The following is an 11,255-nucleotide window of genomic DNA, read 5'->3' as shown; positions in this document are numbered from 1 at the left end:
TTGAATCAGGCTGCAAGAATCATTCAATATTTAAAATTTCAAAACCAGCAATACAACAGCTTCATACGGCATGCAAGGCTGGTAAGGACAAGATTTAGAAAAATAATATGACTCAATTTCTTTAAATATTCCACCAGTTACTGTAGTATATAAAATATGTACTGTTTCTGAGAACAATCTCCTTTTAAAAATAAAGATTAAATTGACATATTCATCAAAGATTTGTATACCTTTAAAGCAAAGTCTTCTTCCAAAATTGTAAAAGTATATGCTGGATTACCTATAGTTCAGAACCCAGTGTGGAGTATCTGTCATGTGTTTCTATCTTTTAAAAAAAATCTACAAGATTATTAAATCAAACTCAAATATACATGTAGGTTAAGGTGCATTTTTATGTTCCATGTCTGCATTAAAGGTGATTTGAATTCTTTTTAAATTATCTTACATTAATTATGAACCTTTAGGTGAAAATAATTCATGGGGCTTCTTTGTCACTATTTTTAGGAATAAAAAAAAAAAAAACGTACTGACGCTCTTTACATTATTTACTGGATTCTACTTGTAGTTTGTAAGGGTGGATGCCTAAATGGATTGGATTTTCCAGTTGAGAACTGCACGTAAGTATTTTGTATTTATAACTGATTTTTATTATTTTCCTTGTAACAACTTTGCAGTTTGGCTTCATTTAGAATATAAACACTGTTTTAAAACTATGAAAAAAAGGGCGAGGTCCTTAGCATTTTTATTGTGGAGATAACTTATATTATGGTTTGAATAAATCTAAAACTTCAAACAAGAGGCCCACGGGCCTTATAGGTCACCAGATTATCATGTTACTTCTTTCCAACAATTGAATTTGGTTCGTGTTTTAAACCAGAGGCCATGAAATTCTGAAAATTTGGAAAGAGGCACCATTGCTTATCATAATTATAAACTAAGCATGCATACTCTATTTACTTAATACTAAGAGGTAGATCAGAACAACAAAGAGAAAATGCACTTCCAATTTATAACCAGTTGTGAACCTCACCCAAAAGGAACCACTGACCCTGGGGCCACATATTTCAAAATTTTGCAAATGTTATCATAGAATGGTTGATAAATACCAAAGACCAAATTTCAAAGCACTAATTTATATTCAGACTATGTAATCTCCCCCCCCCCCCGACCCAGGGAGGCATAAAAAAATAACCATTTTGCTAGATGCACCTTTCTTCATCATACATATATATACTTGGATCATTGACATGAAACCCAGGAGAAAAGAAAAGATTTTCAAAGAATTAATGTATTTTCACTAAATAATCAATAGAGCGCCACCCTAACATCATAACCCCTGATCCTGGGGCTATAAAAGTCACAATTTTGGAAGAGGCACTCTTGCTCATCATAACTATGTACTTAGTTAGTGTAATTAATACCCAGAAGCAGAGAAGAAGATTTTCAAAGAATTCATGCATTTTCACTATATAATCAATAGAGCCCCGCCCTAACACCAGAACCTTGACCCTGGGGCCAAAAAATTCACAATTTTTGAAGAGGCACTCTTGCTCATCATTACTATGTACTTAGTTAGTTTATTTAATACCCAGAAGCAGAGAAGAAGATTTTTAAAGAAACGATGCATTTTTACTATATAATCAATAGAGCCTCGCCCTAACACCAGAACCCCTGACCCTGGGGCTATAAAATTCAAAATTTTGGGAGAGGCACTCTTGCTCATTATTACTATGTACTTAGTTAGTTTATTTGATACCCAGGAGCAGAGAAGAGGATTTTCAAAGAAACAATGCATTTTCACTATATAATCCATAGAACCCCGCCCTAACACCAGAACCCCTGACCTGGGGCAAAAAAAAATTTCACAATTTTGGAAGAGGCACTCTTGCTCATCATTACTATGTACTAAGTTAGTTTAGTTAATACCCAGGAGCAGAGAAGAAGATTTTCAAAGAAATAATGCATTTTCACTATATACTCTATATAGCCCCGCCCTAGCACTAGAACCCCTGACCCTGGGGCCATGAATTTCACAATTTTGGTAGAGGACTCAATGTTCATTACATTCATGCCAATAGTTTGTCTGCTTGATGTCCAGGATTAAAGAAGAATTTTAAAGATTGCAATAATTTTAGTGGGTGGTTTGGTTTGGACCCACCCCTCAGGCCCCAGGGGGAGGGCGGGGACCATAATATTGACAATTTTTGTTCCCCTTCACCCATAGATGCTATATACCAAATTTGATTGAAATTGATTCTGTGGTTTCAGAGAAGAAGCCGAAAACGTACAAATGTTAACAAACGACGCAGGACGCACGACACACGACGACGGACGAAAACGGATAGCAATAGGTCACCTGAGTTACTCAGGTGACCTAAAAACTTATGATGATATATCTTTTAGTGACATACAGAGATCTATATTGTGTCTGGAATCCCAACTTGAGAATTGTCCACAGAATAAAGACATACAAAGGAAAATTAAGGGATTGAAAAATCTTTGTTCTGACATATCTAGGAAGACAGGTTTGAGTTGCTTTTTTTTTAATGAATTGGGGAAATATATTTTTTAAATAATTTAATATTTGAAAAAGAAAAGAAATCATGAAATATACAAAAATGCTTCCTCTTAAAATTGCATCATTGGCCTTTTAAAGGTATGAATTCCTTCAAGACTTGTCTTGCCAGCTCCAAAATTAACCAGAACTGCAAGCAACACTTAAAACCACCTTTGCAAAAAGAAACGGAAAGTAACGAATGCAAGTAAGTGTTACTTTTTCCTTATGTTAAAACAGAAGGATTGATTTCGAATTTAAAAAAAAAATATATGCATAGTTTGTAATATTTTTCAATCCAATAATTAGTTGGAAAAAAAAAACGATATCCAAAGCACCCCACAAGAATTATTTATTAATAAGTTTTGATAATGTTAATTTTTTGGCCTAGAGTAAAGATTTAGTACCCAAATAAGGCAAGCTACATGTTCACGGTCACGAATAATTTTTCATGGACTTATGTAGGTTCATATAAGTACTCCTTTTAAGTTGTTACAAAATTCACATAAAGACTGTTATATATTTTTTGTTTAAATGTGACTACCTCTTCTTTATATGTTATCACAGAAGAATATCAGATTATTCGTCATGTGCTACGATGGCTTTACCTACGTGTGATAATGAAGAAATTAAGGAATTCATATCAGAAACTGCTAAAACACTTGCGAGTTTGAATTCAAGGCGTGAAGGTGGCATCCAGTGTCAATCAAGTAAGTTGAAAATTGGCGGTAAAATAGGGATATATTACAAGCTTTCTTTCTTTTCAGTTCAGTGATTTCGCAGACACTTCAAAGAAGTTGTATATAGCTATCAGTAACAATAACTGCCAAAAGGAACTGTCCAAATTGTCTTTGTCCGAGATGATTTTTTAAAACGATTAAATGTTGTTTTTCAATGTCAGTAAAAATCAAGAAAAACATGCCATGCCAGATGGTAGGAAATAAAATATGCTTTTATTTACAAAATGTAGATTGGTGAAATTGTGCTCTCTTGGAATCCGCTTTAATTCATGAAGGGTTAAACAATTATTTTTTTTAACTGTATAGGTTGATCATGGGTTCAGCTGAAATATATTTTTAAATACAATAAGTGAACTTAATAACATCAAATTAAGTTTTATCATTATCAATTTCTTAATTATCATAGATATCTAAATATAAAGTTAATTGATTTTAAATGGGATGTACGATTAAAAATTATTACAGTCACTACAGTCAAACCTAAGGCATCAGGGTAACTCTCTCGCTCTGTGGACAGAAGGTTCTGAGTTTGAATCTCGTCTGCGACTGACCTAAATCGAAAAAAATTAGATACTGTTCATTCGCCATGCGCTCGGCAATTTGAAGTGATTGTTGCTGGTCCTTCGGATAAATCCGAGGTCCCTTGTCACGGCGGGCGTTGGCACGATAAAGATCCATCACTGCTTAAAGATCCTGAGTACCGAGTAAAGGTCCAAATTTGAAGCTCCTCACCGATATATAACAACATATGAGTGAAAAATTCTCAAATTGGGACATTAAAGGAGCTAGGTGGTTGTGGCCATTTTTAGACTATTTTGATCTCCTTTAGAAGAAGAGCTCCATATAGAGATATAATAAAATGATCAAATTTTAAAACTAAAATTTATGAAATTTTTCTTTGCCAAATGATAGTTGACAGCTTAAGATATCATATCTAAAAAATTAAGTTAAATTTATTGACCCCCTAGCCTCCTTAAACAACATTCTATAATTCAATTAATCAAACCTAAGACGTACGTAAGCATGTGTATTGACTGTTCTCAAAAGAAGTGAAGGTCAGAATTCTGTGGATGAGACCTTAAAAACGGAAGTTTCCTGTCACCATGGGATTGGCACAACAGCACAGTAGCCCCCTGAGAGCCATGAAATGTTGAAAATAAGGAGATTAACGAAAAGTATTCGAATTCAAAATTCAATGCAAACAATACAAATCAGGAGCAGAGAAATCACGGACGTCTTAATCATCAGGGTTAAAAAATTGAAGCCCTTCATCGGTACATGTATATGGTGACTTCCCCAAATGACTGAGAAAGTTTAAACCACAAAATACAATAAATCAAACAAATGTAAACAAGGATATTGATTTTCCAACGTAATGATATAATAAATTGTGAATTATTTATTGCATCTGTAGTGAATTTTGTAAGGTTTTAGGATTACAACACATTTTCCATGCATTTAAAGTACAAATATTTTTCAGGTGACGGGAGAACATATTTTCCAGGTTTGTGGACCCTCGTTCTTACAGGTTTCCTAACGTGGATGAGCATTTCGTTTTAAAACAATTACCTCAATATTGTTCATTTCAATGTATTACATTTTTTTTTAAATTTTTACAATTTTTCTTGTAAATTTGGCTGTATTTAAAACGAGTGCATAGTGTAAAACTGCTTACGTAAATAATCGTATGGAAGTATTAATTTAGTTTCTCTAGAATGCGTCCGATATTTATTTATTTATATTGGTAAATGTTTTCTATTATAAAGAACGTTAGCTAGAATTCAAATCTGAACTCATGCTCACACATTGTTGAAAGGTATTCTAAAGGAGTTATTTGAAGATATCTGACAGTAGTATGGAAGACAAGGTTCTTTACTTAATCAACAAATGTGAGCATTACTTTATAGATGTATGAATGCCATAAAGATACAAAAATACATTGGTAAAACATTAAAATATTTTGAAGAAAAAAATTGAAGCAAACTTTTTGGAATGTATATTTTACCTTGCGAGTTATTCTTTATATTCTGTAATGGTGACATTCTTCCATTAAAAAAATATTATTGTAATCTTCCTTCTGGAAAAAGGCTTTTTATAAGAATGTTGTATGAATGATATAAGTATCTTATGAAAAACAATCATAAAGTATGTAATATAAATATGTGTTTCTATGGAACGAACTTGCAAATGTATTTAAAGGGATATGGTCACAGTTTCAGCGAAAGATTTTCGTTTTTTTCCCCATGTTTATAAAAACTTAATTAAGGTACTTTTAATTATCATTAAAAATTGAATTTCAGTTGTCGAAAAACAAGACAGAATTAGAGCCTCAAAGCTTTATTATTTAAACAAGGGTCGTGTCATGTTTTTGTTTACATAGGTTAAATATACTTTTATGTGTTCGTTTAATGCGATTTTTTTCCCAATAAAAAAGTTAACTCTATATACGATTAGACAGTTTCTAGTGATTTGCGGAATCTGGTTTTATTATTTATATGATATTATATATATGTAAACAAAAACAAGACACGAGCCTTGTTAACCTTATGCAGAATTAAAAGATCTGTATCTCCTATATCAATCAACAAATGATGTTAAAATTTTTGCTGATTATTTGAAATGCCTTAATTAGGAATTGTAAACATTAACATAGGTTTTAAAAAATTAGTTTAAACTGTGTGCTCATGTCCTTTAAAGAGAGATACAGTGAATATATTAAGCACATAGTTGAATTTGAATTCTCTAACTCATGCATAAAAACATAAAAAATATGAGGGCAAAATAAAATATAAAATGACAATCAGAACAAACTGTGAATCAATGTAAGCAATTTTGCCACATGTATTGAAAGAAGAAATGTTTAGTTGTTGGATAATTTACATAACACCAGTCAATATTTCCGAGATATGATATGATTTTAAATTTAATAAATGATATTTCCAAGAATTCCTCGCATATTTTCTATTCAATAAGCATTTTTTTCTCATAATTTGAAAATCCAGTCTTGGAATGGTTAAAATAATGCACATGTGTATTTTATAGACATTCTCTTACTTTCAAACAAACAGTACTTTTATCACCAACTACATGTAGAAACACTGATACATGTACATTGTCAAACAACTTCACGCATGTTAATTTTTAAAATTCATATTCACTTCACTATTAATTTGCTAAAAATCAAATCAGAATATAACCACTAACATAACATCAACGAAAAAGATATGAAACATGAAACTCTTCAACAATTTCAACATTTCGAAAAGGCCGCCTATTGAAAATAGTTCGCTTACAATATACATTCAGCAGCGTTTGTGCACAAATTGTTATATCACGGTTATCCCCCAAAAGCAAATACCTAATTTCTCTTTCGGATTTATTCTCAAGCAAAAATATTGATCATTAAATTTTCCAACAATTGGGATATTAAAAAATATTGAATATCATCTCGCAATGGGACTATTTTGCTATTATCGGAAGCGTCTGCTCTGACGCTGTGTGGTTTTTAGCTCACCTGAGCCAAAGGCTCAAGTGAGCTTTTCTGATCACAATTTGTCCGTTGTCTGTCGTCGTTGTTGTCGTTGTCGTCGTCGTTGTCGTTGTTGTTAACTTTTCACATTTTCATCTTCTTCTCAAGAACCACTGGGCCAATTTCAACCAAACTTGCTACAAAGTATCCTTGGGTAAAGGGGGTTCAAGTTTGTTCATATGAAGGGCCACGCCCTTTTCCAAGGGGAGATAATTAGGAATTAGAGAAAAATAAATGGCATTTAAAAAAAAAATCTTCTCAAGAACCACTGGGCCAGGAAAAATGAAACTCATGTGGAATCATCCTCAGGTAGTGTAGATTCAAGTTTGTTCAAATCATGACCCCCGGGGGTAAGGTGGGGCCAAAATGGCCGATCAAAGTTTTACATAGGAATATGAAGGAGAAATCTTTAAAAATCTTCTTCTCAAGAACCACTGGTCCAGGAAAGATGAAACTCATGTAGAATCATCCTCAGGTAGTGTAGATTCAAGTTTGTTCAAATCATGACCCCCGGGGGTAAGGTGGGGCCAAAATGGCCGATCAAAGTTTTACATAGGAATATGAAGGAGAAATCTTTAAAAATCTTCTTCTCAAGAACCACTGGTCCAGGAAAGATGAAACTCATGTAGAATCATCCTCAGGTAGTGTAGATTCAAGTTTGTTCAAATCATGACCCCCGGGGCTAGAGTGGGGCCAAAATGGCCGATCAAAGTTTTACATAGGAATATGAAGGAGAAATCTTTAAAAATCTTCTTCTCAAGAACCACTGGTGCAGGAAAGATGCAACCCATGTGCATGGAATCATCCACAGGTAGTGTAGATTAAATTTTATTCAAATCATTACCCCCGAGGCTAGGGTAGGTCCAAAATGGCCGATCAAAGTTTTACATAGGAATATGAAGGAAAAATCTTTAAAAATCTTCTTCTCAAGAACCATTGGGCCAGGAAAGATGCAACTCATGTGGAATCATCCTCAGGTAGTGTAGATTCAAGTTTATTGAAATCTTGACCCCCGGGGCTAGGGTGGGGCCAAAAAAGTTTTACTTAGGAATATATAGGAAAAATCTTCTTCTCAAGAACCATTGAGACAGGAAAGATGAAACTCATGTGGAATCATACCCAGGTAGTGTAGATTCAGCTTTGTTCAAATCATGACCCCGGGGGGTAGGGTGGGGCCAAATGGCCGATAAAAGTTTTACATAGGAATATATAGGGAAACCTTTTAAAATCTTCTTTTCAAGTACTTCGAAGTCATGCTTAGTGGTATCTATAGGGAATCATCCTCAGGTAGTGTAGATTCTAGTTTGTTCAAATCATGACGCCCTGGGGGGTTAAAATTCAAGCCCCCCCCCCCCTCAGTAAACTTTCAGTTCTGATCTAATAATATGTGCTTTTTCCTACCCAATTGCTCAGGTGAGCGATGTGGCCCCTGGGCCTCTTGTTTGTTTACTGTGCTATTTATAGTAAGACAGTCGATCATGATGCCTATAGCCAGGACATTGCTTTCAGCAAAGCCCGGCTAAAAATCAGAACACAAACAAAAAAGATAAGTTTTCATGTATTGCAGTGGGTCTATTCTAAAGCGATAATATTTTATTCGTGACAACAGCAAAACATTTGTCCAAACAAAGACAGCCTCAACATAGAAACGATATACCGAGTAGAATTCTTCAATTTGTAATGTGACATACTTCGTAATTGTTGATGCGGATTATCCTTTGAATAAAAGGTTTGTACAACTTAGTTTGCCTTCAAATATATGCTATTCTTTTTTCCCAACAGTATGGATTATGTGAACATGCTTTATCGTTTTCACAAATGCAGCCTATCTAAAATATTCATCGATTTTTTACCACTACATGTATGTGCATCTGCATTGCATGAAAAATCAATGATAATTTATTTAGCGAATATTGGGGACCTTTTTTAATTTTTAGTCCGGTAAGAAATACCAAGAATTTCTTCAAAGAACGTGAATCCTGAGTATCATTTGCTACAACTGAAAATATTCAAATTTGATTAATTTTTATACTTCTGCAAATACGTTGTATTTTATAAAGGGTATCATGTGTATGAAACACGTCTAACAAATTTAAGGTAGGTGGCGGGTTTGCTTTTGTCAAAATCAATTTCGGTACACAATTTCGACGATCCGATTGTTTTGTGCACACTTGATTATGACGTCATTTACGTCACAAATGCGACGTTGCGTTGTTTCCTGTTTAATTAACTGAAAATGACTTATGAAGTCAAGTACGAATCAAGTAGATTAAATATATCATGCATGCTATTGTACGTAAACCTCGTTCATGTTTTATAATTAAGTTTCAGTCTGAATTCTGATTATATGTAATGTCTAACGACAAATTAAATACAGTACCGAATGAAAGAAATATATTGTAAGTGTTACATAACATAAGGGTTGTATGTGTGTACGTTATTTGCAACTCATAGGGAACATGCCTATTGCATCATGACTACCAATAAAAACCGGGGCGAAAATATGCGTATAATTTTCAGGATGAAATCAATCCTCAAACCTAAAAAACGGGTTAAATTTAATTACATGTATTTTCCTGATTTTATTTTATCATCATCATTATTATTATTTGGTTATTCTGATATAAAAATATCAATCGCCTTGTTTTGCTGGCTAAAAAATTGTGAAATGCATTTTTAAACCAAATTTATTCAAACACCTGTAAGTCCTATATGACACTGTAAACAATTTTCAAGTATCATTTTTCCCCTGTATTTTAAAACAAAAGCTCTAAGTGTAAAAGCTAAATACAAGTGTTTTACATTTCGCGTATGGAAATTAGATTCAGAGAATTCGAAATTAAATCACGTACTAAGCTTGCGACTAATATAGAAAGAACATTGCAGGTAAACACCCCCCGCCCCCGCTAATTTCCTCAGTATCGGGGTGTTTTTTCTTTACCATTTTCGAATAAAGTGATCAAATTTATGTGTACTGCCAAAAATCCCATTGACCATGCATTTCCTAATTAAAAATACCGGTACTAATAATTTATCACTCAGGAATGTTTATACCATTCATTCTGACTAAATGTGATCAAAATATGAATTTCACAATATTAGTGAAACTAAGTTGCTGCTCATCCTAACATGTCTCTGCAATAAGTTAAATGATGAATAGAATTCAATTTTGCATCTATGTCACCTTTTAGATCTTACATATTCCAAATGTCAAGCTATTTATACCCGTAAGTGACTACGTTCAACTTATGACGTTATATACATAAACAACGCCATAAATAACGCCATAAACGCAACACTTCAGCAATAGAAAAGCAAACTTTGAAATTATTTAGCAAAAAATCTACCGAGAATACATATTGATTTTATTATATCAATAGTTTTGATTTTACCTTTTCTTGATATTTTGAAATTCCTGACTAATTTGTCTAGCTTTTTAAAAAGTCATGCAACCTTTTTTAAAGAAACTATTTTCACAAAATTGGCTTAAAAACGTCATTTTTCCATTTATTTCAATAGTAAAGCGTAAAAATGTACTAAAAACTATACCGCGTTTACAGTAATATAGCATTAAAACTACGTAGGCAAATTTAATAAAAATTGCAGATAATACGCTGTAAATTCTAACGAACATTATATCATATTTTCAGGATATGTATTCTCGTAAGAATTTTTATGCAGTAAACCCGCGACCTACCTTAAGTTACAGGTATTGTAAAGTGCTTGTCTATCCATAGAAATATTTAAATTTTAATTTAAAGGGAAGAATTATTTGCACCTTAAAAAATGAGGCCGATTTTTAAGGAAGTTTATTTTTTTTCTGAATTAAATCGTCGTGATTAAGGTTGTTAACATCACAAAATATAACATTTATACATGACATTGTTCTTATATACATGCACACAACTACAAGTTAAATATTTTATTTGGCTTATATTATACATACAGCTGAAAACAGATTGTGGTCTACCTGTAGTTTAATTCTTTTGTTCTCTACCTGCACCACGTTCTCACTTAGGTGTGTTTTACCTGTATTTTTTCAAAATGTTGGCTAAGTAGGAAGACGTAAAACACTTAGTGGAATGGAGTGGCGTGGACTGGAATTATGAGGAGTATTTGAATGAGGTCTATATATTTTACAGTATACTAAAAACATTATAAATAAAAAATTAGCATCTAGACATTTAAAAATCCTTATATTGAATTCATTAACAAGTACAAATATTAGATTTAAATTCAAAAAGGTTAAAAGCATGAAGCGAAGCGTACCTTCTCCGAAAATAAAATTATGTTATTATGATATTGAGATCATATTAAGAGAAGAGAAATCTTTATCATATGAATGGGCGGGGGTCAATTATATTCTTTGCGACGAAGATTTCTCTTTGTATGACCATAATGACTTAGAACAGAACGCCAACCAATCAAATAA

At 32.9% G+C, this 11,255-nt stretch overlaps 1 protein-coding gene across 1 annotated transcript; it reads left to right on the top strand.

Moving 5' to 3' along the window:
- The first annotated feature begins 6 nt into the window (after positions 1–6).
- Positions 7–6,041, top strand: LOC134240041 (uncharacterized). The gene is made up of 6 exons (XM_062722158.1): positions 7–81; positions 566–617; positions 2,404–2,525; positions 2,657–2,762; positions 3,122–3,264; positions 4,775–6,041. The coding sequence occupies exons 4-6, from the start codon at positions 2,659–2,661 to the stop codon at positions 4,852–4,854; spliced, it is 327 nt and encodes a 108-aa protein (XP_062578142.1). The 5' UTR covers positions 7–81; positions 566–617; positions 2,404–2,525; positions 2,657–2,658; the 3' UTR covers positions 4,855–6,041.
- Positions 6,042–11,255: the final 5,214 nt, after the last annotated feature.

Source organism: Saccostrea cucullata, unplaced genomic scaffold, assembly GCF_032062105.1.
Source record: "Saccostrea cucullata isolate Sc308-1 unplaced genomic scaffold, CSIRO_AGI_Scuc_v1 ctg17227, whole genome shotgun sequence".
NCBI classification, from domain to species: domain Eukaryota; kingdom Metazoa; phylum Mollusca; class Bivalvia; order Ostreida; family Ostreidae; genus Saccostrea; species Saccostrea cuccullata.
Note: the sequence above shows the minus strand (reverse complement) of the source record. Positions and strands in the feature narration are given on the sequence as shown.